This window comes from Drosophila simulans, chromosome 3L, assembly GCF_016746395.2.
Source record: "Drosophila simulans strain w501 chromosome 3L, Prin_Dsim_3.1, whole genome shotgun sequence".
NCBI lineage: Eukaryota > Metazoa > Arthropoda > Insecta > Diptera > Drosophilidae > Drosophila > Drosophila simulans.
Window position 1 is genome coordinate 21,295,525 of NC_052522.2, and position 27,838 is coordinate 21,323,362.

The 27,838-nt window shown below is 44.7% G+C and overlaps 3 protein-coding genes and 1 long non-coding RNA gene across 6 annotated transcripts; 2 read left to right on the forward strand and 2 right to left on the reverse strand.

Annotated features, from left to right (window-relative positions):
- Nucleotides 1-91: 91 nt before the first annotated feature.
- Nucleotides 92-3,133, forward strand: LOC27207179 (early endosome antigen 1). Its single transcript, XM_016182912.3, has 3 exons — nucleotides 92-2,248; nucleotides 2,310-2,438; nucleotides 2,494-3,133. The coding sequence occupies exons 1-3, from the start codon at nucleotides 92-94 to the stop codon at nucleotides 2,728-2,730; spliced, it is 2,523 nt and encodes an 840-aa protein (XP_016032876.1). The 3' UTR covers nucleotides 2,731-3,133.
- On the reverse strand, nucleotides 3,097-3,742 carry LOC27208239. The gene is made up of 3 exons (XM_016183843.3): nucleotides 3,601-3,742; nucleotides 3,479-3,539; nucleotides 3,097-3,422 (listed from the first exon to the last, which is right to left on the reverse strand). Exons 1-3 carry the CDS (start codon nucleotides 3,664-3,666, stop codon nucleotides 3,148-3,150), a joined length of 402 nt encoding a protein of 133 aa, XP_016032879.1. The 5' UTR covers nucleotides 3,667-3,742; the 3' UTR covers nucleotides 3,097-3,147.
- A 3,751-nt stretch (nucleotides 3,743-7,493) lies between these two features.
- On the forward strand, nucleotides 7,494-10,368 carry LOC27209201. Of its 2 annotated transcripts, none has more exons than XR_001601253.3 (3): nucleotides 7,494-7,999; nucleotides 8,220-8,664; nucleotides 8,728-10,368. It is a non-coding gene; the product is annotated as an uncharacterized LOC27209201 (long non-coding RNA). The 2 variants fall into 2 exon arrangements; XR_001601254.3 differs by having other exon boundaries at nucleotides 8,822-10,367.
- Nucleotides 10,369-12,687: 2,319 nt separating this feature from the next.
- On the reverse strand, nucleotides 12,688-26,730 carry LOC6739047. 2 transcript variants are annotated; one of them, XM_016169104.3, is made up of 3 exons: nucleotides 24,884-26,730; nucleotides 14,251-14,502; nucleotides 12,688-13,668 (listed from the first exon to the last, which is right to left on the reverse strand). In XM_016169104.3, the coding sequence occupies exons 1-3, from the start codon at nucleotides 26,487-26,489 to the stop codon at nucleotides 13,550-13,552; spliced, it is 1,977 nt and encodes a 658-aa protein (XP_016032882.1). In that variant the 5' UTR covers nucleotides 26,490-26,730; the 3' UTR covers nucleotides 12,688-13,549. The 2 variants fall into 2 exon arrangements, with proteins under 2 accessions (XP_016032882.1, XP_016032880.1); XM_016169102.3 differs by lacking the exon at nucleotides 14,251-14,502.
- Between the last annotated feature and the right edge of the window lie 1,108 nt (nucleotides 26,731-27,838).

Consider the following 27,838-nt stretch of genomic DNA (forward strand, 5'->3'; position numbering starts at 1 on the left):
GGTACTGCTGGTTTGCATACTCCCTACTCCCAAAAAACTGGTTTTAAGCCACGAACTCACCCTCCCACAATACAATTTTTTCAGCTCGGTTATGGATTTGGACTGCGAGAGCGCTACAGCTTTTGCGGACGACTCCGGGCACTTTAGCTGCACTAGCGACGATGGAGGAGGAGATCCTGCTCAGAAACCGGAGCCGGAACCGGACCAATCGATGATTCTGGTGCGGCAGGAGCTGCTTCGGACGCGCAGTGAGGTGGAAAGGCTCTTAAAATCGGAGCAGTGGTACAAGCAGGAGCTTAAGTCCCAGAAGCACAGCAGGCTTGAGACTCTAGAACGATTGTACGCACAGGAGCGGAAGTATTTGGTAGAGAACCAGAGGCTGCAGCAAGAATCAATCCGCCTGCACACAAAATGCGCCACTCTGGAGAAGCAGCAGGAGCAGGGGTCACCATTATCCCCTGGCTCATCGCCAGTTAAAGCAGACTCGGAGTCCCACGACTCCTCCTTTGATGCCAAACAGCAGGAAGCGCGCCTACGGGATCAGCGTCAGTTGATAGACGTGCTCCGAAAGCAAAAGAAGATGCTTCTGGACGACATCCAGAGGCTCAGTCTGGAACACGAAGAAAAACTTTCGCAGTTGCAGCAAACTGTTGTTGGCATGGAGCTTGAAAGCAAGCACGTGACTGGGAAATGCAAGCAACTACTTGACCTTAAAAGTCAAATGGAGCACCAGCTGGAGCTGAGGAGCACTGCCCTACGCCGTGTCACCGCGGAGCGTAATCAGCTCCGCCAAGTCATTGCTGAGCTTAACGAGACGCTGCAAACGCAGGAGCACCTTATAGCGTTAAAGGAACAAGAGTTCCTGGATTTGAAACAGTACTACCAACAAAAGTTGACCCGGGAGAGCAGCATGGAAATTATGCACTCTTATAGCATGAAATTTCACGAAGAGATTAACAGCAAAACGAGTGAAATCGCCAGCCTAAAGAATTCCCTTAACGAGCTTCAGACCGAGCTGATGCTGATGTCTCATATGAAAGAACAACGCGAGGAACAGCAGCGTCAGCTTGAGCAACTGGAGTTCACATTGCAGGCACAACTTTTGGAGGAGGCTCAGCTTCGGCAAAGCAATGCTCTGAAACTGGAGCAGGTGGAGAATTTAACCATTTCTTTGGCTTCCTTACAACTAGATAAGGAAGGCTTAAAAGAAAATTTAAGTGAGGCGCAAAAGACCTTGAAAAATCTAGAGCAGAAGGTGGACATTCTTCAAAAACAGTATGCCGAAATGTGCTCCTTGTGTCAAAAGACCAAACAGCAATTGGAACTGGAGCAAATCGAGATTGCCAAAATGAAGCAAAACGGTTCCTTAAAGGAAAGTGAGCTAATGGAGAAACTCAAAGATTATGCAACGCAGTGTGGTGAGCTGAGAAAAGCGTTGGCCGAAGCAGAGTCCCGTATCGATGTCCAAAGCAAAGAGACAGAGAGCTGGCAAGCGCAGCTGAAAAAACTCGAACGATCATCGACCCACCCAGAAAGGAAACACACCCAAGCGACCCAAACGGACCTCGAAGATCCGATTTTAGTTCAACGCATTGAATCTTTGGAACAACAACTAGCAGATGTCAAGAGCCAGAAATTGCACACCGTTTCGCTGCTCCAAAAACTGCTTCAACAGCAAGAAGCTAAAATCAAGAGCACTAACGAAATGGAAGCAGACTGGCAACAACTGTTAGATGCTCTGCAAGCTACTCAAAGCTTGGAACAACAAATGCGATCAGAACTGCAGCATAAGACAGTGGAATTGGAGCACCTGAATGAACTGTTCGCTGGACAAAATGATGAACTGCAGAAGCTCCAGAAATTGAGCCAAGCCAAGGACGAGGAGAATCGACTAGAGTTACAGGTTTTGAAGGAAACATTCCAAGAGAATCTGGAGATCCACTCCGGTGCCTCGATCAACATGCAAAGGCTGCAAAGCCAGGTAAAGTCTTTGCTAGATGAGAAGGAGGAAATTGCGCGAGAAGAACGCAAAGCAGTAGAGTGTTTGCGATCTCTTGGTCACGTTCTTGAGATGGAAACAGGAAGGAGGCTACCACATATAAAAAGCTGGCCCCAGTTGGCCAAAATTCTTCGAAAGGAACTGCGAAATGGAAGGGTTAACAATCGAAGGGCTGAAGAGCTTCCTGGGCTTAAAATGAAGCTGGCGGAGATCAGCGGAAGGCATCAGCAAGCTTTGTCAAAAATTAAGGTATGTAAAGTCTTACTCTCTTAAAGTAACTCTTTGTTACACAATTTATTGCCTTCCACAGTGTCTGGAGCAAACTTTGGTAATGGAGCGAGCGCGGTTTGAGGCCTCGGACTCGGGCAAATCGACGGCTAGCAACACGCCCCAGGAACCCGCCCATGAGGTGGCTAATCTTATTGATGACTACAAGAAGGTAAGTGTGTTCCCCTCCGATTGGCTTCTCTTGAATTTCCTTAATTGATTTACAGCTCGTTCAGCAAACCGCCAATGAAACATGTCGCCCTCGCAACAGCTTCATATTCGATCTGATTGAGCGGAGTCAGCGATGCCAACCGAATTTGTGCCAGTTAGGAGAGGGTATTTCCGCCTGCCAGTCTGATATGGAGGAGCTAAGCAGGCTTATCAGTGCTGATCGGCCACAGAGAAGAGTGGAGCCCATGCCCTCCCTAATGGAAGAACTTCGAGCGGTGGCCGAGCATTCTTAGACGAGCATAATTTAGCTTTCAGTCAAATACTTACATTTCTTTTGTAGTACTTATTTGTTTAGTCTCGAATTTTGTTTTCCTAAAAGGTGCAATTAGTGAATTGAGTGTTTGTGCCTAGTCTCATAGACCTAATTTTCAATCATATCCAGCTTAGTTCAATTTATAAAAATATTTATTTCGTTATCTTTTGTGTTCGTTATCTTTATTTATGTGTAGCACATTCTGTTAGTTCTATTATATTCAATTCTATATGCACACTCTAGTTGCCAAACTATACCAATACTTTTTCTATAAGATATATAAACCATATTTGGTTGCCACAAAAATGTGTAATTATTTTTATAGTCCATAACATTTAAAGTTGAATACCTTGTGTAGATAAAATATATTTGTGTGAAATCGATCAGTGCACATCATTTACTTTCGTGGGCACCTAGGGATTTTAGTGCCATCATTCTCTGAAATCACCTCCTTTTTGTCATATATCGTATTTCCGTTTTCGTCCACGTCCAAAACTTCCTGTATTACGCCTTTGCGAGTTCGTGTTATCCCACACATCGGCTTATCGTTTTTATCCATGCATAAAATCAGGAGCTCGGTGTGCTGTAGGTCAGATGGCTTTAGGATCTTGGTTACCTTACAAGATGCCGTAAACTTTATGGGGCACGTCACCCCGGCACATTGCCAACCATCTAGGGATAATGAATTAATAACATAGAAATACTATGCGTATCCATGTAATCCTTACACTTAGTTTTCTTTACAGTCGCTTGATTTAAGTTCTCATTTAGGTGCCGATCCCCGTCTGCCTTAAAATAAATGTAAGTTCCATAATACTTTAAAATTAAAGATAGACGGATTCACCCTTACCACGGAGTAGTCAGCGAAAGATAAAATGGCCAACACTACCAATATTGAGGAGATACAGGTATTCATAGCTCAACCTTGCTGATGCAGTTCTCCCCTATGACTGATTGATTCAAACAAGTCTGCTGATATTGGATCAGCCTAATGTGTAATCCGTTCCACAGAAGAAAGATAATTTAATTACTATAAATAGCTACACCCCTGCAACTGAGTTCGGAATTGAATAACACTATAGTTTATATACATTTCGGACGCCTTACATTGCAATTGTTATTCCTGTATTGTATTCACAATCAGCCACTTAGAAAGTCGCCTTTGAAGCGGAAACATGTCTTCGTCAGGATGACGTAAGCTGTGGCAAATCGATTCTGTGGCTTCATCTCCAATCAGAGACGGCGGCAGTCTTTTCCATTCCGTTCGCAATGCATTAGGCGATGCAATGCATCGCCCTTGGCATTGTCAACGCCTGGAAAGGAATCCGGAGGAACTCGCAGGAGGAGGGCGATCCACTTGGGTATTGATAAATGCGTTGAAAACTAAGCGACCGCCCAGTGGATTACCACGGCCCCACGCCAGGCTCCCCGATCCTCGAGACCCCTCCCGCTGCCAGCTCGCGATGAGGAGCAATCGACCACAATCGCTGGTCAAATTCAATTGGCGCAATTTTTCATCTGTTGCTCCCAGGGATCGGATCTGGCGGATCCTTTTGGCTCTGCCTGCTGCCGTCTATTGTTGCCCTGGGCCCTGGCAATTGTTCTCGGCTCTGGACCTCTGGAGCTATGGGGCCATGGAGCCACGGGGCCATGGGCTATGCGGCTATGGAGGTATATGGCTGCAGAGCCCTCGGCTCAAGGTTGTTTATTTTGAAAAATCACCATCACCCGATCGTGGCTTGTGCCGACGGCTGGGGATTTAATTCTGTTCTGGACATTTATAAATTGCATTCAATTTATACACAACACGAAAGCGTGATTTTTACATTTTTACAATCTAGCGAATAATAGATCAGCGTCGTATTATTGCGGACTCCTTGCTCCAATGCTCTTTGGAGCCATCGCTTCTTTGGGTCTCCAGCCTGTGCCATGGAGGAGGTGCCATTGGACTGGTAGTTGATTGAAAGTAGTGTTGCTCAGGCAACAACTAAACCAATAGAATACGCAAATAACTTGTCTATCATTTTTTATAATTTATGATATAATTATTATTATATCAATAAATAATTTCTTATTCTCTAAGTTCCGTTGAAATTGACTCTTTTCCTATATTAATACCGTACAAAAATATTCTTTACAACTTTTTAACGTTAACAGCAATAATAATATATATAATTTAATGTAGTCCTAAAATATTACTCATTCTGTTCATTAATGATACATTGCTAAATGCTTTTTGATGGCAATAACCTTAAATATTGTGGAAAGTTGAATAACTACAATTTCATTTCGTTCTTCATTAAAAATGTTTGAAATGTAAAAATTTCAGATAACTCTTGAAATTGTCTGTTCCTCCGCATTGACACCCGTTTGGGGTCTATTATAATTGGAGTCCAAATTCCGAGCCAGGTCCAGCAAGGTGGGAACATCGTGTCGTCCGTCCGAGGGTATCATTTGATTCGATGAGAGTGCTTTTCGCTGTACTTCGCTGGGGCTCTTTGATTTTTTGATTTCGGTTCTGTGCATTGAGCAGGTCGCTCATTAAAGCGGAGTAGTAGGCGGGTTGGAGTAGTCGTTGGGCGGAGGGAGGGGTTCTGGCCAAACAAAAGGCATAAACATTTAATTCTCACCAAAGCGATTGATGCGGTCGAGGAATTAAGGAGCGATGTCAAGCACCGTCCCATGGCCTCTCTGTCGGGGAAACGATCCTTCTGCTCCGGCAGGGCATCAAATCTGGAAGGCCAGTCAGTCCTAGTGCCAAATTGCAAATGCAACTTGTTAACCTTGAAAGCCGAGCGGACGGATCAGCCGGTGGACAGATAGTCGAGGAGCCTGACCGCAGATCGCGCACAGTATGAGGCATTTAGTCAGACGTCGTCGTTGTTGCTGCAGTTGTTCTTGCTGCTGATACCACTGATGCCGCAGTTGTTGTGGTTCGTCTGCCGATCCCTCGTTTGTCTAGCTGATGTACTGGGAGAAATCTGGAGAGTGTAGTGCTTACCAGACCATATTTTGTCTGTGCTCATGATGATTCAAATCATCAGCAACATAATAGCAAGTAAAGTTTTCTATTATTATTATTATTTTTTATAACGATCTATATAGAAAAACATGTCCATTCCGAATGCGAACATTTCAAAGACGAATACTTGATTGAAATGGTGTACCACTCCAATTCTTCTCAGTGCATATTGAATAATGCGTTTATGGCCAGATGAATGACACTTCAGACGTGCGTCCCTGGAGCTGCAGCTTACAACTGGCCACTGGCAACTGCAACTGCAACTGGCCGCAAGCCACCGGCCACGGAGGCCAGAAAGGGGAGGGAAGCTCCGACTCTGCCTCCTGGTGGTGCATATTTCATGCGTAAACTTTGGCTTTGGCTCGGGCATCCGCCACTATTCGTCATTTGTGCCGGGCCATGTCAGTGCTGTGTTTGAAAGAAATTCGTTTAAATTGTCAATTGTCTGGCCTGCGTCCGCCGCCCGCCGCTCCCGCTAACGCTGCAGCTCATCGCCGGAAACTGGTTTCCAGTCAGTCCTAATGAGGCGCATCAGTGGAAAAAAAGGAGTAGGGAACGGGGGTCGCAACGATGTGGCCCGAACCCTTTTAGCATTCAGCCGTGATGGCTGGTGGCCCCCACAGTGGCTGCATCTGGATCCCAGGGCCCTGGTGCGTTTGCATTTAGCTGGCTAGGCACATTAAAGTCGAGTCAACTTACCCACATTCGAGCGGCATGTTTAGTGCCCTGCCAGTGGTTCCCATACCCAAACACACTCCCCTTGAATCCCATCAGATCGCATCCCATCCAAACGCACTCCCACCGGAGGGGCCATTTCCATTCTGATTTGGTTTAAGATTCGGATCGGATTCGGATCCTGCTCACTGGGTGTTGCAATGTCATTCCCTGCGTTTTACACACTCGCGCACTTTACAGCGCGGCCATAAATAAACTTGTATCTTTAAGATAGAAATAGTCGTAAAAAATCAGCAAATGACCCCGAATCCCTCGCTCACCAAGTCGCGTGAGAGCTTTTAGCCCACTCCAGAGCAGACGAACTAGAACCGATCACGGATCCGAGAATCATCAAATGGCCAAAGAGCCAGTTGGGCCATTTGGGCCATTCGGACCATTTGGTGCATCGGCAGAACATGTGTAAGTTCCATATTAAATTTTATATTTAGCGCACGACTTTGTGCGCTTCATTTTCCCTTTTAGAATTTTGCATACAATGAACGGCAGTGAAGATCCCAGTGGGATGATTTGGAGGGACAAGGACTTGATCGTGATTGAAGCCACAATCGCGGTCATTAGGAAATTGACTTTTGCGATTGCCTAAAATGTACTTATGGAGTAGGGCTCCATTTGAAGAGCCGAGAAACCAGAGTTCGATTTCGACACCCCAGAATGATGAATTTCGGTCGTAAGCGATTTTAATCATCTTGCCTGCCCATATATATGCAAAGTCATTTAAAATATAAATTACTCAGTTTCGCTCTCGGTATTTTCAGCTTAAATACATTATTCATAAGATGGTTATTATCACTCCTAACAAGCCACAAGTGGCTGCTGGCCTTTCTTTAAGCATAAATCATAATTATATTCACCGATTCACATCTACCCTACCCTCCCCTGCCCATGATAAATACATCTTTCGGGATGACGAAACATCTCAATGAACCTGTATCTGTATCTGTATCTGTAATGCTGAGCTACGTGGGCACATTTTAATTTACCTTCTAACGCTGCTGGAACACTTTGACCCAATTCATCTCAATTCAATTGAAGCATTTAAAGACCAGCCATAAAAGGCAGTTGAAATGGGTTTTTTTCGAGAGAGTTTCGGATGGTAGTCGGTTCAGGGAAGACCATAAAAAATAATTAAGAAGTTTGTACTGAAAGTTCTAACATTGCTCTTTGTCGAGTTGGTTGGCCATGTATGACAGGTACTTTAATGGTTTTTAGTAAAACCAAGTTAAAATCAATGGCCTTATTTGACCAAAATAATAATTTCAAAACTATATCCCAATATAAAAGTGCTAGCAAGTGTTTTTCTTCAAATGATCAAGCTTAGGGTATTCCCGTTTCGACTCTCCAATCTGCTTAACTTTTTGGCTCTCCTCTGATTTCCATTATATGGACCCTGGTTATTTAATCAATGGGGGCTCAGTTGCGCGTACTCCACATAAAAGGGAAGACACTCCAGCGAGCGATCAACTCAAAGCCCAGCTTCTCGGCCTGCGCATTGGTAAATTGATCTTGGCCCATTACGAAATAGAGAAAGAACCGTTAAGATCCGTGGATAGCGACTGGAATCAATGACCCAAAACATTTTCGGGTTGCCCACATTCTGTTGCCTTGATTACGTCAAATGGGATTTGGATGTGCCAGCTGCTCCAATATGAGCCTTCTAGCTGGGCGGCTTTCGATCGATAACCATGTAATGCATTAACATTTCTCCATTCCAGGGCAGGCGACTCCAAAGAGCCCAAGCCACGGCCACTGGCACTGGCCTGGCACTGGAACGAGACAAAATGTCAATGGGAGCGTCTTGTTCCTGGCCTGGCGTCTCACCAGACAACATGCAAATAGCAAATAGCGTATAGCGCATAGCTAGATGCCAAGTTGAAGTCGAGGAGGAATCCGCAGCCCAAGGGGCCCATGTGGCTATGCAATTTAGTCAAAGGCCCTAACGGCATTTGAGCCAAATGCGTTTACGTTTACGCATCCGCTATAAACTCGTATGCCGGGTTGTTGCTGCCCCAGCCACTGCCGATTCTCCAAGCGGGGATCTGGGAGCAGGAATGGCAGTTTAACCATTTTATGGATATGGCTGGAAATTCAGAAAGGGGATTGATTAAAGGAACATGGTTGGAAAGTCACCACAACCGAATATTGGATCCTAAACTGAATGTAATTTCTTTTATTAAATCCCTGAATTTATTCTTATATCTATTAACTTTCGTTTCCACATAGTTTTGAACTTTATCTCTTACTTATTCAAAAGTTACAAATCAAGTAAGTATAATAACCAATTAACTCTCGTCTTATTTGCTTTCCTTTGTTCCAGTGATCGAAACAGTGAAATGGAGGCGGTTTTGGCTTTAATATCCCTCAGCACTGAGGAAGAGGTGTTGGCAGCGAACCCAGAACCAGTTGGCAGCGTTATACTTAGGCTTTAAGCAGGAGCATGCGACAAAACTGTGCTCTGGGCCGGCTGCTCGGTGGCTGGGTCTGGGTCTGGGGATCCACTTCCTTCGGAGCTGGGAACTGTTAATTGGACCCAGCCAGCCCGTCCGCTTCCAGGGGCGTCGGAGTTTGGCAGTGCGTGGCGCACTTAAACGAGGTTAACTGTACTGCAGCAAAGGCATCGCTCGTCTCTGGGCCGCGGCGCGAATGTAATTTCAACTTACGTCAACGCCAGCGCTCCAGGGCCACAGATCCGATGGGAGATCCCAGATCCGAGCGGTCAATGCACGCATTACCTACCAGTTACCAGTTGCCAGATGCCCAGTTTCCAGCTCCCCACCGCCAGCTTATCGGGCGGGAATCGCGCAGCCCCGGCACTTTAGCTCCCAGCTCCCAAACCCCCTCTGCTGCCGCCTGCTCAAAAAATCCCATCAAATCAGCAACGTGATGCCGCCCTTGGGGCTCTGGGCCTGCACTCTCTCTATAAAGCGGTCATAACATTTGCACCACAATAATAGCTGTAATGCCAACCCAACGCCGCCTAGCCCCCATTCATTCAAGGATAATGTTACGGTTAATGGCGCGTCCGCCGAGTAATTTAATTTACTCGTACACTCGCCACATGCCCCCAACAAACGAACAAGGCGAATTATTATGGCCGAAAATCGCGACTAGACGGCCGCGCAGACGGTGGCCACATGGAGCCCCAGATGGGGCCGCAGATGCAGATACAGATGGAGATGGAGCTGAAGTTGGAGCTGGAGCTGGAGATACCTCATATCGCGCCCATCGGCGATCGTCAGTCGCCCAGACTTTGGAGATGAGACAGTGAGGACTGGCAGTCGGCCAAGTTGGCCCGAGCAAATTGCCGGCATCTATTGCTATAATTTCCCAGAAACTTTGTAGCGATGGAAAATCTAGGCGGAAATTCGGGAATTTGGCGAGTTAATGCGATCAAAGATATAAACACTGATTGATATTGAGTTACATTTCCGAGGCGTAATGAAGGGTTATATCTTCCCGGACTATGACTTCGTTGAAAAATGAATTCCGATTGGAAAATAAAACATTGTTTGAGAAGATTCCATAATGGTCTAAAATATAAACTTTATTAGTTGGTATCAAAACGTATCCTCAGATCAAATTTGATTTTATAAGGTCGTTCTTCTATGGTAAATATATGATAATTAATATTACAGAAATTAAGAGCTTAAGATCGACTTTTATTCAATTTAGTTAACACAGTTCCGATCTAAACGTATCTGCATTAAACTAGGAATGTGCAATGGTTTTTAATTTAATCAAAATCGAACAAGTATATCACATGCTAAATACAGTAGGAAATGAATAGAAAACTAATAAATAAGAATGTTGTTTTTGATCATACTATTTAAAAAAAAAATAAAAAAGCTTATCCAAAAAGCTTATGACCCAATATGGAATTCTTTCTTTATTTCATTAGTTTAGTTTCGTTTATGTCAAGGGTCTGTCAGGTATCATCGGCTGGTCAAGTCCATCTCCAGCGGATTCTGTTCGCTCGCCCGCAGCCGCATTAGATGGCGATCGTGTTGGCTGGCTCATACACATTATGCCATAAAGCGTTACCAAATCGCTATTAGCACGTCGGAAGGTACGCCCCTGGGAGCAAGGGATGGCCATAAAATGGGATGGAAATAGAAGAGCAGGACCAGAGGAATGGATGTAGGTGTAGGTACGGGTAGCGGACATAGGCAATGAATTGATCAAATAAATTGCTGCGATGGACAGATCGATAACGATCGATAATGATAATGATAGTGGCGATGTCGATGATGATGGGCCTGACCTGAGCAGTGTGGACGAGGAAGGGCGCTGGTTGAGCCATGATGAAATTGTTGGCTTCAATTTTGGCTAATTGCCGGAGTCCATTTGAAATGCCCACTTAGAGCTAATTGGTCCCCTCGGAAGCGCCGCCAAGAAATGTACAAACATTTCACGCTGTGCCTGTCATGGATGTTGTAATTGATGCTGCCGCCTCCGGGCTCCAGGCTCCAGCATCCCGTCTCCCGACTCCCGATTCCCTACAACCCAGTCCCGCTGCCCAGTCTTTGGGTCCTGCAACATTGTGTGCCATGTCAGGAGATGTCAACCCACCAGTGATGGCGACGGGACCACGATGTCCGAGTCCAGCCAACCACGACTATGACTCCCTGACTACGACTATGACGATGACGATGACGACGAGGACGGCGAATCTAACAACTTTGATTGACTTGTGATTTGAAGGCGCGCCTAATTGAAGCCAGGCGGCTGCAAAGAGAGAAGCAGATTCTGGGACTGATTCTGGGATTCTGTCATCGGACTGCGGGTGCACTGTCCAAAACCGCATGGCTAAAACTCTTAGAGCTTACCATCTCGGAAAAAGTATACAATATTTTAAAAACTTTCAAAGTAGTAATATGTTAAAAATCGGTTGATATTGAATCTTCTGATATGAACACAAAACGGAACAACGTCTTCTGTTCTCTTTAATCAATGGTTTGCATAGGTTTGCAAAAGTATTTATAAAGTTTTATTTTTCATACTTAACAAAAAGGGGTATAATTTTGATGTAATAAAATAGTTATACATTTTGTATTCTTTTTGTTAAACAGAAAAGTATACAAGCCTCTACAAACTGAAGCTTATTTACCCCAATTATACATCTTAAAAAAGGAATAAATTGGTACAAAACTGTTAATTCTTTCGTATTATATTCTATTAATTTACCGACTGTTTCTATGAAAGCCATAGCCACTAGTCATCCGATTGAGATTTTGTACTACTTGATTGGATATATCGACTCGACTGTCACTGATCATACCTGTTCATATAGTATCCCAAGTCAATATAGTATGATTTTACTTTATTCGAACATACTTAATCTGAAAACAAGATTGCCACGTAATTGGATTTAGATCTTTTGATTGCCATAAAGTGTGATTGAAAGCACTCCAATGGCATCCCTTTGCGGATAAGTGAAGTTGCCCAGGCATTTATCTCAGTGCCTTCGGCTGGACAAGAGCTCCTTGTGTTGACTGCCCTGGTAAAATGTTCGTGAGAAATGTCATTAATACGAGCGAACGATGTGACTGCCTGGAGATGTGGATGGGAATGTTGGCCGGCCATGCCCCACTCCGTCCTGGCCACTCCATCCGCACCGCATTGTTGCACTTAATTAATGTGGGGATGGAGTGGAGGCGCTCCTTCCACCTCGCATCCTCCTGGCGAACACGCCCTCAGCATGCACTCGACGTGGTCAGTAGAAGTGGAAGTGGTGGTGGTAGTGGTAGTGGTAGTCCCTGGACCGCTCCACGCCATATATGGGGTCAAGTCGTCAGAGGCGTCGTCGCGTCTTGCAATGGGAAGAGCTCCATGGAGCACTTAGAACCAGGCGATAATCGTCGAACGTTTATCTATTCCAATACAGCCGCTGTCCAATACAGCTCCGGACGAGCTGCACCCAAACCAATCGCCGGCTGAAAGGCGTTAACAAATTATTTGAAACATGTAGCGCCGCGTCGGCATCCAATAATCCTCCCCGCACTTGGACCCCATCCCATCCCATCCTATTCCCTCCCATCCCATCCCATCCCATCGAGTCCTCCTCCTGGAGCGACCCCTCTGTGGGCCAAGCAGGCGTTAATAGGCATTGCTATGCGAATAATTTGCAATTATAGTTAATTGTAATCGTCATTGCTGATGTTCCTGTGCGGCAATCGAGAGTTGTTATTCGGTTTCTTTTCTTTTATTGAGATTGGCTTGCTCACCGAGTGTGCGTGTGTGTGTGTGTGGCTCGGGGCCATTGCAGTATGTACAACATTTCGTGTTTGCTTAAGCGATCGCTTTACTTGGCTAGACAAATGGATATTAAGCCTATTACTATTACTTACTGGAGTATGTGTGTTCGCAGGGGCAAAACATCTGTACAAATATATCCGACGACCATCAGGTGGATTCCAGGGACTTTTCACTGACTTTACAATTGAGCTGAATGCTCTTAACGCAAATTCGAGCCGAGTTTTGGTCGAGATATTTAATCCAGATGGCTTGCCCCTGCGTTCTTGAGTTATTTCAGAGCAGCAGAGCTGGTCGAATGGTATCAAAACTTTTGAGGGACAATTTACTTTAATAAATCACAAGCCAGAAATAACTCGGTAAGATTATTTAGGAATCGCGAGGCCAGGTAACTGCCTACAAGGACTTATTTGATAGAATCGTTGCTACAGCGAGTGTGTAAAATGTAACCAGTGTAGATGGTCGATATTGCTAAACTATATGTAGGACTGCACTCCGCAGATCCACGAACTTCCACGAACCCTCTGACCGACCGATGGGAATATATCAAAATTCCCGGGGTCAGGTGGGGTCCGATCCTTAGTCTACTAGGTCGCTATATGTATTCTTCGTTTCGCAAACTTAGATGCAAAGATCTTAGCAGTTATGACAAAATTATTACACTATGTGAAATGATCGTGGAATATCATTCGCTTATTGCTGCTCCTTGGGAGCCGTACCTTAAAGTTAAGAAAAAATACTCAGTTCCAGTGTTCTCGATGCTCGGTGCTCCTTGGGATCTCCTCGGGATTACTCAGTACAGGATGCCGGGATGGACGGCCCCGCTGCGCTGGAAGTACACATTCGGATTGCTGCTCAACGTGGGCTCCAGCGTGGTGTAGAGATTCGTTTCGTCTGGTCGTATAAACATGCCTGGAAAGAGTCAGAATTACTATCCATTCGGAGTTCGGGAACAGCCTTAGTGCTCATGGGTAGTACGGTTTGAGTGCAGGGATGCGTATCCTCGAGTGGGGTTACAAATTATGGTAGTACATCCCGTATAGGGTTTCCTTTTAACTAATATTGGTTAAATCATTAGCTGATTACTCAATAAGTCAGTTATGTTTAATTTATTACCAACATTAATATAATTCAGTTAATAAAACAATCATCGATTGACTATATGTCGTGTATTTTATAGTTTTCCCTCCCCTTGAAAAGCCGTTTCAAATAATTCTATTTAAATTTGCAAAAAATTGTATGTTTATGAATTAAACGAAAATTGATTTGGTAAAGTGTGCATACATTAAACAAATAAATATTTTAAGCCATGGTTCATTAGCAAATAAATCTATAAATATTTATTGTCTCTACCTTTAGAGTACAGTAACCCAAAACTGCTAGTGGATGCTATCCACCCAATTGCACAATATGTGTTCACACTTTCGGATGACTCCCTCCCTGCAGACAAACGGCAATATCCCTAGGGGATGGCCAGCAACCGGCGAGTATTACCTGGCGCATAGCGCAGCGTTTTGGCCAACTGCGCCGCTTGTGTCATGGAGGTTAGCGAGTTGCCCAACTGCTTGAGGGTCAACGGCGTGAGCGTGGGCGGTGCGGCTTGCTGTGGTGGCGGTGGTTGCGGTGGCAGTGGTGGTGGTGGTGCGGGAGGATAATAGCAGAACGGGTGCGGACTCAGGTGTGCTGGAAAATAGTGATACATACGCGTATAGCTCGGCGGTGCGGCGGTGACCAGAGCAACCCGATCTGTCGGCGGATTGCGGGGTGCGAGGTGCGGTAGAGCGGTAGAGCGGTGGTGCGGTGGTGCGGTGGTGGAGGAGTGGGTGCGTGTGTGGTTGGGAGTCCCAGTGCCCAGATCCCAGAGTAACCAAACCATTAACAAAACCAGTCGTGACCCACACACGCGCATAGGTAGTATTACGTATAGGATAAACATATATGTACAGTAATTATTGGTTTTTGACAATAAATGTAAATTCGATTAAGTTTCGAAAAGGTAAAAATACCGGAAACAAAACCAAAAGAGTCAACCAGCAATGAAAAAGGTTCCGAATGATTGATGAACATGAAGGTAATGAAAAAATTACAGATACCACACGAATGGATTATGAAATGACATATGCAAGTGTGCGGGTCGTGAGCGTGTCGAGAATTTTTTGATTACGTTTGACAAGGTTTGAATGTGATGATGATGATAATGATGGAGGTGAAGTATGTTTTAACGATAAGGGGAGATATGTATATAGAGTCGATGCATTGGTGATGATGATGAGGATGTTTTCGTTTTCGTTGTTGATGTTGTAGATGAGTGTCGTGTTGGTTGGCGGTGGTTTTTGATGACATATGTATGCATGACAAGACAAATAAGAAGTAAAAAAAAAATAAAATAATAAATAGGTGTGTTTATATATATATGTGTTTTGTTTTCATGTGCTTAGATTGCAACCTTAGCCAAATGCTCGCAGATAAATCAGTAAATATGTCACAATCCTGCCCACGGTCAGCCTTAATTGGCCTGACCCAGAGCCCGAACCCAGACGCAGATGTTCCCAATTCGAGGAAATTACCCATATTGCCATATTTCACACTTTTGCCGGCCAATTTATGGCGGCCCTAATGATGTCAAACGATTTCATGTCAATGGGCTAACTCTGCACCCTCGAGCCATGGAGAAAGTCAGTCCCACTAGTGTGCATTTATTTTTGTTGTTACGGGTATTGGGCAAAACCCCGAGCTATATCCACTGGAATCTTAATCGGTTTGTGTTGGACTTGCAAACAGTTTTTGCCCTTGTTTATCCATTTTACGGAGCTGTGACCTTCAGTACCCTAAGGGGTTAAAAAAACTTGCATAGCAAAATACCCAGAGGCTTGCTACACAATTTTTTCACGACGCCCAATAAAAAATGTGCGTTATGGTAGCAGTTGCGATTTTCCCCCTTAACTGACTTAAAATTAACTTAAAGTTTAGCCAAATCTTTGGTTTCCCTCTATTAAGCAATCCAGTTCCCCTTTTAGATAAGAACCAGACCTAATTGTTGGACTTTTTATATCTGTGGTACACTTGACATAATCAGCAGCCAGTTGGCCCATGAACTTCTGGTTAATATTCACTCGAGAGGGCTAAAGCCTAACGAATGCGAGTTAAAGCAACGGACTGCAGCTGGGGCAATAACTTACGATTATTATTATATTTTCAACAGCTCTGTGGGCCAACGAATTGAACGAGTGTGGCAAACTGTGTTAATGACATGAAAACCGACTAAAAGCGGGACGAGAAGAGAGGCTGGAAAATCGGGGGATCTGAACTCTGAACGGTGTTAAAAGCTGCTGTAACATGCCAACCTCCTTTTTCCGTGGCACTTTCTTGGGCTTCTAATTAACTTAGAGCAAATACTGCAATTAAGCCCGCTTGTTTTTCTGAGACTTCTGTTCTGTTTCCCCTACCACGAATGTGGAATTATGTGTCAGAAAATGAAACTGCATGTGTGTGCCAGAATCGGAATCGGAATCCGTATCTGTATATGTATCTGTATCCGTGCCTGTGACTCCATATATATGTGTATCTGTATCTGTATCTGCGGTGGGCAGGCTTTTGCATTTCGCGTTAAAAAAGAAACTAGTTTTCAGCAGCAGCCGCCGCCAGCTGAAGCGGCAAATTTGGCTTAATTCCGTTTGGGCCGAGACCAACTAGAAAATCTTTCTCTCCGATTTGAGCCGTCTGTCAGCTCACTTGGCCATTATGAATTATGTGCGCCAGCATTAAATATGCTACTTTAGCTCACAGCTGACAGCCAACTTAGCGCAACGAGACGAAATATAACAAAAAACGCTAATTAAGTGCAAATATGTATTGCCATTCTAGAGATTGGATTTCTTTGGTGTTGGTGTACCCACCAGAGGAGTTGAGGAGTCCTATGTATATGGCTAGAGATGGCAGAAATACGTGCCCCTGACTTTATTTAAAAATATGTGTAAAAATTGTTTTTCCCTTTTATAGATCTAGATAATAAGAAAAATTGACACTAGAAGAATGCTTATTGCATTTTTGTTTTAAATACAGTATGTAAACCCTTTATTAGCTACAGTGGATTGCAGAAATGCCAATTTATGGTCTATTTGTAATATTATTGTATCAAACTTTAAAAAATAAAAAGTTACTTATTATCCATACCACCATTAATTGGCGTTATCCAACAGAAGTTATGTGTTCCTGTGGCAATTGAAATATGTACCCAAAGCATGTCTTTCCGGCTACTGTAGAAATTCTTCCTATGAATTATTCCCCTTCTTGAGCTGGGCGATTTATTCCATCTCCATTATTTTCCCACTTTTAATTCCTCTTTCCGTGTGCTGGCCCGGCTGTTTTTACTTTTCCTCACTTGCATTTAATTATTTCTGCCTCTTTCACCGGCCGGGGAAAATTCATTAAAATTGCCCATCTCTATTGGCGGAGACAGAGCCACGTTTTGCATTTTGCATTTGCAGTTTGTCGGAGTGCCCCGGCCCCGCCCCCGCTTCAGTGCATCGGCTTCCTCACCCTGGGCCCAGTATCTTCTATCTAGCTGGCAACAAGTTGGAGTTAAACCAACTGCCGCACGTTGACTGATTGCTACGTGCAGATTGTCATTGTTCGTTTTTGTTGTAGGCCCAGCTCAGTTGCTCAGTTGCTCAGTTGGCCAGTTGCCTTCGCCGCTGTTGTTCTTGCCACAGCCGAGTTGCCTTTGTTACTGCTGCTGCTGTTGTTAGTTGCTACATACTTTGCAGACTTGAGTAATTTCTTCGCCGAGCGCTGGCTTTTTGCTTTTCCAGACTTTCCTCAGTGGCTTCGGCGTTGACTCTTTCTTTCTGCCTGCGGCCGCAGCGCCAAAGGTTGTTGCTTTTGCCTTGGCCGTTGTCTGGCTCTTTGAGAGTGAGTTGCCAGATGTTGTGATATCACGAAGCAGCATTATAACTAATTGGCCACGTTCGTTCTAAGCCATCCCATCCCATCCCATTCCCTTCTATCCCATCCCATCGCATCCCCACCCAACTCCCCCTATCTCCTCCAGTCAGAGTTCATTGTCATGAACTGCGCTTCGGAGGTTTTCCATTCCATTGCGAGGCGGAAGAAAAGCATTTTTCACATGGCCGCAACGCTGCGCAATTTGCATATTTCGGCTAAGGGCGTATGACCTTCGAATTGCTACAATTCAATTTACATTTCAGCTAAGTGAGTGCTTCAGAGATGGGAGCTGGGTCGTGTATAACATCCAGGAGCCATAGATTAATCTTAGTATAGGGTTAAAGCACCACAAAAGCGATCAAGCGATCTTCTTGGAGACTTTTTTATGGCGATATCACTAAACAACATGAATAAAACGTGTAAAGGAAACATCCAACGAATTCATTTGCTTACTTTACTACTATACCTATTAGAAATTTGAAGTGACACTCTGACTCACGATCAGATTATTTTAAGAGTTTTACATGAAATCCTAAGTATCAATTCTTTGATCTATACATTTTAATGCTTTAATTTGGATAAGTACACATGACTAGGAATATTTAAACCGCAAGCCAAACTTTTAATATTTGCCTAGGGTTCTTATTTTGGATTTTCAAATCATTGCATATTTTTATAAAATATGTTAGAACAGAATGCAAGCTAATTTAAAATGTTGAATCGTATATTCAATTTAAAATTAGCTATTGTTGATTGTTTATTGTTTGCAATGGCTAATTGTAGCAGTAGGGACTAACACTTTACATTAGTCATTCTTTTTATGCGGACCCATATCGCACTCTTCGTATATGCACTTATTCTTTTATCCCTGGGCGGCAACCACGAGCCGATGAATATACCGTAAGGCCGAGGCGATCTCCTGGCCAATTTAGCGTAATAATTTCAGCATGTGCATTGGCGCACGGCTCATTGGCTCCCTCGGCTTCCTCAGATCCGCTCACCCCGCGATCTGATGGACTGAACCGCTTTGAGCCGGGCTAAGAGCTGGTACCAAGACCTGAGTTGGCTTTTCCGCTTTCGGTTTCATTGCCGCAATTCGGAACTGGTTATCGATTACGCTGCTGGCCGGCTGCTGGCACTTCTAGGCAAAACTAAATATCATCGCTCCACAGCATCCAGCCCGGCTATCCGTGGCAGCGGCTCCTATTGCAAACCGCTATAATTTTGTGGTAATATACAGTGACGCTCGTTTCAAGCACGTGCTGGCAGCATTTACCCAACTCATATATTAAGTCCCATACACAGCCGCCGCGACCGACTGCAAACTGAAGTTGGTTACGATACTCAACAACACGTACTTCACAGATTTGTACATTGCGCCATCGTCATCATCGTGATTATCATCTTGCCCATCATCGTTGTCAAGTTTTCTGCCCCGCGCCGCTCTGTTTTGTTCTTTTGTTTTTGTTTTTGCTCTTTGGTTTTTCAATTTCAAGTTCGTTGCCTCAGTCTTTGGTTAGCTGGCAGTGGTCTTAGAACAATTGAGGCTAATCGAATCTTTTTTATGTCATATTTTCGACAGCTGATGCTGGTCGAAGCGTTTCGATGGGTGCCCCACGGCAAAGTTATGCTCTAAACAAAGCCAGGTTAACAAAAATCATTTGATGGAAATTGCTGTCTGATGTGTTTTTTAGATTGCTTTAAATTTGTTTCCAATAACTGACAGCCAGGCAATCAAATATAACAATTTGTGCTATCTCTTATATGTTTACTTCGGGAAATAAATGAAAAATGTGTTTTCTACAACAAAGGTAATGGTAAATAAAGAAATAATATTCAAATTAACATTACAATTCTTTTGTATCGTACTTTCTATTATCGTTGTTAATGTTTTTTGCTGGTAAGTATTTTCGACTTAAATAACGAAAGACTAAGGTAACAATTTGTTAAACTCTTATATTAAGCATAATTGTTATGTATATTAATGGAGAAAACAAAAGACTAAGGGAACGAACCTGGGTTCACTCTTCAGGCAGAAACTTAATACTTTCCAATTAGTTTTGTGCGCAAAATATAATTTCTACAAAAGAATCTAATATAATAATGGCCATAATTTATGCACTTCTCATCACATAAATGAGATTTCTTTTAGCTTAGCTCCATTGGTCCAACTGGTTTACGACAATGAAGCAACCTTTTGGAAGTATCCATCAATAACACACGAAACCTCGGATGGAGCTAAGCTTCAGGTCCTCAAGTGTGCGAAAAGTAAAAAAATAACAGATACAAAGCCAATCTCTGGACTGTTCACAGTTAAATGACTATGTGGCCTCCCTGGGCTCTTTATTGACAAATCCCCATCGATCGATAAACATATAAGACAAATATAAAAAAATTTCCGCACGGGTCTCGGGAGTGTAGCGACAAGCTTTAACCTTCCAAGGTCTGCTCGAATCTGTTGGATCTGCCCGGCTCCACGGGCATGAATGATCGATTTTATGTATGTGGCTGCCTGGCATAAAGTCACTCAATAAAATTACAAAAAATTGCGATGCCGAGAAGAGAGAACAAAGACCGCTGGCAGATGCCCAGATGCCTAGATTGATGGGCCCGGTCCGTCTTACTGACCAACTGGCCAAGTGGCGTCATTGCCAAGTCGAAGATGGGACACTCTGCGGACCGATAAGGTCACTGGATCGTCTCGGGAGGCATCTGCGCACAGATTCCAGTTGCAGTTTTCCCACCAAGCGTTCGGCGGGGCCCAGGGGTTAGGGTATTATGATAACATCACGCAGCGGCAACGGAAGTATGTACGAGTATCTATTTTTGTGGCACCGCCTGTCATCGCGCCGCTCGTTGTTAACAGCTGCCCGAAGCGCTTACAACAATGCGACTTCAATTAAAGCAACCCAGCAACCTTGAACTCTCGTCCAATCAGCGGCAACAGCCTGGTCATCCCCACGACATCCTTTCCGCCGCATCCAGCCAAACCTGGACCCACACAGCAAGAAATTATAATGAAATACACACCATACGATTAACTCACTTAAACATGCCTTAGATTTTCGTTGAATAATGTGTTTTATGCTAGCCAAAACAAATGACTTAGGCAACGAACTTTACAATCCAACTCCATATTGTTACTAGCTTTAATAATTTTAATGGAATAATTAGTATTTACTATTATTTTTTTCCACCCTTGCAATGGTATATGGATTTAAGACAGACATTTGCTCCGCTGTAAAGGCGATATTTAAAAACCATTTGAAAAATATATATCTTTGATGACTATCAACAGCCGTGTCAAAATTCATGTTCGCCCAACCATCGTCATAATCACATGATTGCGGGTTAGGTTTTATCAAATCGGATCAATATCATATTCAATATAATAGAAATCACAGTATGGTTATTTTTGATCATACAAATTTCGTTTTGGTGTAGTTTTTTCAATTAATAATTACTGCAAAAAAAAACCTAGACTTGCTTTTTTTATTGTTTAAATATCTAAAATCGGAATTTTATACCCTTCAATCCTTCCTTCTTGATTTTAAATAACATTATTTAAGCAGTGGTTTTGCATAGCTTTGTATATCCATTTAAAAGGGTTCTACATTTTTCTGTGTGCACGAAAGACCCAAGCTGCAGCTGTCAATCTGCGTTCATTCCTCGCCTTCGACTTTGACTTCATGGCGGCAATCATCGAGAGCTGGCCTCTGTCTGCGCCCTTTCCCCCGGTCCACTGATCCCCTGGCCATGCCCTGCCCCTGCCCTTGCCCTGGAATCTTTTGGCCCGGCTCATTCCTTGGCGTCAACGCCGTTAGCTGTCGTTTAGTTTATTGTTGCAAATTGTTCAGTGAATTATGTGCCGAACTGCTTGCTGCCAACGACCACACACACAAGTGCCAGTGAGTGTGTATGTTTAAAGGCTTGGCAGGAAATTCGATATTATGGATTTATTGGAAATGGCTTTCGATTCACCCCGCGGTTTCGGCTTACCAGTTGTAGGAATCCTAATTTGGAGCATTTTTATGATTTAAGGTCATGAAAGTTCTTTAGGACGTTTACTTATTAATACATTTCAGTTCATTAAGCAACTGATTGAAATGAAAGTGCTTCAAATTACTGTGTTTATATATGTAATTGCCAAAGTAGAGTTCCGAAGATAAAGCATCCTTTAAGGTAGCTATTACTTTTGCTTTTTGACCATATGAAGCAGATTTAATAGTAGTTTTTAGGCGATGTTGTTAGTTGCTGTACAAAATAGTTTAGTATCAGCTAATCTTATTTAAAAAATCAGTTCTTTGTTTTCTGCATTTGTTCAAATGCCCATGCAGAGGCCTAGGTATTTAATCGTTTTATTTCCTGCCTGGGCCCATGGTTTTTCAACTTGCACATGATCGAGAACCTTAGCAGTAGATTGCATCTTACTTCAGGGGCACACATCCAATAATTTGCCTCTCCTTAAGCTGTCAACTCAAGCCAGCCAAATCAAGTTCGTTGCCCAAGTCATTTGCTCTTCAATCAGTCCGAGCAATGGCACGAAAAGGGAAAAACTTTTGATTTTTCTCTTGCCTCATCGCCTTATGTAAATTTTCAGCCGCTGCCCACATGTAGCTCCAGTTTTTTCTTTCTGTGCCCTTAATCAAGCCGGAACCCTTGCTGTCGCTGCCTTTGGCTCACTTCACTCAGCCTGGCTCAAGTTGAAGTCGAATCGGAGTCGGAGTCGAAGAGTCAGCGAGACAACTACACAACCCACACACATGTTTCTGGATCGGATCGGATCGGATTGGATTGGATCGGGTTAGACTATGGGCTGAGGTATGGCTCTGGTCTGGTCTGGTCTGGGTACGATAATGGCAGCGATTGCAGCTCTCGGCTGATGTTTGCTTCTTTTGCTTGTTAAGCTCTGTGCCTACTTTGATTTTGCTGTGCTCCGTGTGTCTCCAGACATTTGTCTTTGGCTCTTAAGGTTTCTGCCTGCTGCCTATTTTTTCGTTCGTCGTTGATTTCTGTTACCCCTCAAATGCACTTTCAATTGCAGACAGCTTGACGTATATATATGTAGCCGGGCCAGAGCACTATATCTCTCATTTATCTATCTATATACGAACCTACCTATATTTCGTCTGTCCCCGGCTGCTGCTGCCTCACTTGCTTCAGCCTCCTTTCTTCAGCCGAGCACCGAGTCGGAATAGGAATTGGAATTGGAACTGAAATCGGAATCCGAGTCTCTGAGCTCTGAGCCTGGGCTGCCCACAGGCACTTTGGCTTGTGGGCCGTGGCTCCAACTCCAGATTCGGCTCCAGCTTCCCCAAAGTTTCAGCTGCACCTCGGCTTTTGTCCTGCCCCTTCTGCATGCCTCACATACTGTGTCGGATTGGAATTGGGATTCGGATTCGGATTTGGACTTGGAGTCGTCGTCAAGTAGCTGCCATGTAAAACGCTTCCTACTTGGGCCTACCAATGCATTGTAATAATTTGGAGACCTATTGCAGCGCTTGGGCTCTACGCAAATTATTAGGTAGCTGGATTTGAAATAGTTTAAAAATCTATAATATCTTCACTTTGGATGGGCCTGTGGTAGGTTTATAAAGTTATTCCATCGCTTCCAATTACCTCAATTAAATTTTCAATTGCCTAACGCTGTGCGCAGAGCCTTTCTGCTTCGTTTTCCACATGAACTACCTTAAGTTTTCCTCTCCCATTTCCATTCGAAATGCTTTTGCTGGCTGCAATCATACTTTTGTGATGTATTTACTTTAATTAAATTACGTAAAGTGTTACGTGGTTCAAGCACGCACATTTTGAAGCCCCCAGTGGGCGCCCTTCCTTCCCCGAAGTCCCCCATATCATTCCAGTTTGCCACACACATAAGCCACTCAACTTGTGCTTTCATTAGAAAGCTAAAATAGTTTAGAGCCCTTTGAGCCTTGTTATTGTTTAGAAAGAAGAAAACGAAAACTAATAAATATAATACACATAAATCCAAATATTGTTTCTGCCAGACAGTTAATAAATGGCCGAAAATTGCAAGTCAGTTCCACTTGCTCTTTGAAAAGCGAATCTCATTGACAGCGAAATTTATCGCCGACCAATGTGAAATTCCACTAATAAGTTTTCAGCGGTGTTGATGGCTTTATTGGCATCGCCAGAAATGATTTAAGCCGCAGCAGCGAAAACTTAATCAAAGACCTAACCCACGAACCTGGACGTTCTCACATAGAAAATGAAAACGAAAGCTGAAAGACAGATGGATCGTTGGATGTGAGCTCTTTTTACACTTGGCTTACACGACGACTGCGGCGTCGGCAAAATTAATATACCAAACAATTACACGGCCCGGCAAAACAATTTTAAGCCCAGTTAATGCCGTCGCACAGTGGCTGCAAGCCACGCAAATTCGTCGCGAAAAATTGCCCACAATTGCCAGTGGCCGAGAAATGAAAGCGCTCAAATTTGCATACTCGCACTGGCAAATGAAGCGCAGCAAAAGGAAAATTGCCACACATACTAATTGGAAAAGAAATGCAAAACCAATGGAAATGAAAATAATGACAGGGCGCGGTTCGCGAAACTATCTAATTATTTGTTTGACATTGGCAATGACAATGAAACCGAGAGTCCCGCAGCAGAGAAATGGATTTTTCTTTCAACTGATTGAGTGCAAAATTGGGTTTTAATTGGCACTATACTTGGACATTTAAAACTAATGTACATAGAATGATCAGAATAATAATAAACAATGATGTTGGACACAATTGATTATGATTTTTATATCGCCCTCACCCTTAGTAACTTTCTCACCTAAAAACTGTGTATTATTTTTGGAATCAGTTTTCATGTTAGCTACTCGAACCACTGTGCGTTGGCTACAGTCTGCTGAAGCTCACAGTGTTTGAAAGTTAAGACTTTTGCTTTCCTTCCCCCGACTTGGTTTTTGCTTTTAGAAAGACCAAGCAAATGGATAAACAGAGTTCAAGAGGTTGCCAGCCCCGCCCCTTTGCGCACATGAGGCAAGAAAGAAAAGAAAGTTATTACAAAATTAACAGAGGCTGACAGCTGACAAGGGCAGAGGAATGGGGCCGAAATGGAACTGTATCTAGCTTGAGTTGGGTCCGTACGCCTCGGGCAGAAATTGTGACACATTTAGGGGGGAAAAGCTCGTAGGAGCGGGACTTACCACCTCCATTGTTGGCACTGGAGCAGTGTTTGGAGCTGAGTCCCTGGCCCGTGTTGGATGCAGAGTTGGGCAGTCCGCAGCCGCTCATCACGCCGTACTTGATGGGTTTGAAGTGGAAGAACGAGGGCGAGTAGCCGGATCCGGCGCGACTCAGGGAACTGAACTGCTCCTCGCGGTCCTCCACGTACAGGCCCTCCTTGCCCATGGCCGCCAGTTGCCTGCCCTTGGGCATGAACATCACCAGGAAGACCGTGGCGGAAGTGGCTACCAGGCCGAAGGCTACGCAAGCGTCCTTGTGCCGTTCGGCCACGGCCAGGCCGCATAGCATCCATCCCAGCCAGATGGGGATGGCTCCTCCGATGGCCAGCCCAATGTAGGTGGCCTCACGGTAGTTGTCCCTGATGCCACGCGACTTGATGGCCAGCACGGCGATGAAGACGATCAGAAAGACAATGTAGATCAGCGAGAAGAGCAGCTCCGAGAACTGCGTCTTGCAGAGCGGTATTAGCACGGTGCTGACCGCCGCTATCCGGGTGTAGATCTCCGGAGTGCCGTCCAGCGTCGTGTAAGACGTGGGGTAAAACAGTGCCGAGTAGTTGGTCTGTGAGGCCACCGTGGTGCTAAGGAAGCCACTGCCCATCACAGGCACACTGGTGGTGTACACCTCCGGTGGTTGGGTAAGCAGCCACTGCCCTCCGATCGCCACCTGGATGAGCAGCGCAAAGAGGAGCAGCAATCCCTGGTATGGAGCCGGCAGATAGACCCCTCCATTTAGACTAATCAGAAATACGCACTTGACCAGCAGGGCGGCAAAGACCAGGGCGTAGGCCACGCCAACTCCGAAACGAATGGCTCCGCAGCTGATCAACGAGGGCTGTGCGGTGATGATGGCCCCCAAACTAGCGCAGGCGAAAAGGCCGAGAAGCAGCATCTGGCCCAGAAAGAGGTGCCTACGCGACGGGGACGTCCGCCAGGCCTTGAAGAGCACAAAGATCTCGAAGGCTGCCATCATGAGCATGGTGAGGGTGGCCAGAACTAGCACCGGCACCACCCACGGCTCCTTGCGTAGTCCTGCGAAGGGCAAGTGGGTAGACACTATGCTGGGGGGCGTGCTGTTGGAGGTGCTCCCGGGAGTCACCCGTCCAGTGGTGCCGGCTGCTCGCGCCTTCGCCCCCGAACTCCGACGGGGCGTGGCTGGTGTGGTGGTGGACGTGGTGCTGCTAGAACTGCTGGCCGATAGTGTGGGTACTACAAAGAATTCCGTCGACATTTCGAGACGGGCAGCACTGGAGACATTGCCACCCGGAAAATTGAGATCCAATTGTTTGGCAGATCGCTGGGACTGAGGGGCTGCCGGAGTAGTGGTACTAGTGGTGCTACTTGTAGTACTAGTAGTCGTGCTGGTAGTAGTGGTGGTGCTGCTGGCATTACGGCTACTCGGCTTGAGCACCTGGTAGGCGTTGCGATCGGATTCCTGGCTGGTCACCAGGCGCACCCGCCGCCAAATGTTGTTGCCATTAACGCTGAGGCTGCGCGACGCCGGCGTGGTGGCGATCAGCTGCATGATCAGCAGCAGGATCAGCAGCAGGTGGCGTCTACCGGCCATTGGATGTGGTGACCTTCGATGCCCTGGACCTCTGATCAAGTAATCAAACGCGGCACATCTCTCGCGAACGCACACAAACCACGCACACGCGATCGCGATTCTTCAGGTTCGTTAATTCTTCAGTCTTCGCTGGCCCTCGATCTTGAATTCTGCGGTCTTATTCTTCTCGATTCTCGCGCTAAAACGTCCGCTTGCTCCGATCGACCAACTGCAACTGACTGGCGGCTCTGCAAGTTGGGCTTTGGACCGGCTTAGTCGTTTGAGACCAGTTTGACGGCAGCCAAGTCGAACAAACACTTGTTTGAGTTCGATGTGCGTTTGCTAACCCGGCTAACACTTATAGGAACGCAACATGATGAGTGGGAGGCAGTTGGGTTTTAGGGCGTTTTATATGATTTTTGGCAATGTAGTATTGCATGAAAATTTACTGAAACATCCTTTAAATTTGGCACACAATTCATTACTTCTTCTGGATTTAAGGTTAAGTATATAGCTTCAACAACTAATGTTCTAAATAGCTCGAAGTCTTGCTGATGTCTATGGATTTCCTCTCAAAAGCTATGATACTTCATTTCCTATTTAGCACCAGTAAGAACTCCATTTATCTTAAGCGTCCGTGATAATCCGCTGAAACATAAACTTTTAGAAATACCCATATAATTCTGGAACACATTTATATACGTAAGTATCTTTTCCATTTCATAATTATTCCAATTAGATTTCATATTACGGGACATTAGCATCGGACACAACTCTTCCCTCCGCGGTTGGTTGCAACCATCTGCAGACGCGATCCACAGACCTAGCTCAGGATCCACACTCAAGCCAACTGCGGGATGGAGAACACTTTCATTCGTTCTGCATATGCGGAATTTCGGTTTATGGGCTCTGATGCTCGAGTTGGCTGGTAGGAAAGTGCTATGGGCCATTATCTATTAGCCAACCGCTTTTGCGGTCTCCTCGCGGAGCCTCTCTCCACAAAAACGACCCAACAAAAGGCCAAATAGCGAAATCCGCGCACAAAAGGCGATTGTAAATCAAAAGAGCGCTAATGATATATCGATATACAAAGTGTTGAGGCGGGAAAGGCATCGCCAATGGCGTTAGAAACGGCAATAGCAATAGGAACCCGCTCTGATTCCTTAGGTCTTATTGTGTTCGGCGCGCGCTTTCAGCCAACCACAGTTAGAATTCAGATCACCTGAATGAGTGGGCAAAAAGTAGCTATAAGCTGTATTGCATAAAATCGGCATTTAAGTTGGTCAAAGACGTAATCACACATATGTATGTAGTCTACAGGGACTCCCCACAGGTACTGACCTAAATAAATATCTTACAGATATTACTGG

Bases quoted from the DNA above. Each gene is read 5' to 3' on its own strand.
- LOC6739047 (XM_016169104.3), bottom strand. From the start codon at position 26,489: ATGGCCGGTAGACGCCACCTGCTGCTGATCCTGCTGCTGATCATGCAG. The intron at 14,503-24,883 runs GTAAGTCCCGCT...ATCCGCCGACAG, and splicing joins CAGTGCCAACAATGGAGGTG to ATCGGGTTGCTCTGGTCACC. The intron at 13,669-14,250 runs GTAATACTCGCC...GACTCTTTCCAG, and splicing joins AACGCTGCGCTATGCGCCAG to GCATGTTTATACGACCAGAC.
- LOC27207179 (XM_016182912.3), top strand. From the start codon at position 92: ATGGATTTGGACTGCGAGAGCGCTACAGCTTTTGCGGACGACTCCGGG. The intron at 2,249-2,309 runs GTATGTAAAGTC...TGCCTTCCACAG, and splicing joins AAGCTTTGTCAAAAATTAAG to TGTCTGGAGCAAACTTTGGT. The intron at 2,439-2,493 runs GTAAGTGTGTTC...ATTGATTTACAG, and splicing joins TTATTGATGACTACAAGAAG to CTCGTTCAGCAAACCGCCAA.
- LOC27208239 (XM_016183843.3), bottom strand. From the start codon at position 3,666: ATGAATACCTGTATCTCCTCAATATTGGTAGTGTTGGCCATTTTATCT. The intron at 3,540-3,600 runs GTAAGGGTGAAT...ATTTATTTTAAG, and splicing joins CTTTCGCTGACTACTCCGTG to GCAGACGGGGATCGGCACCT. The intron at 3,423-3,478 runs GTAAGGATTACA...CATTATCCCTAG, and splicing joins GACTGTAAAGAAAACTAAGT to ATGGTTGGCAATGTGCCGGG.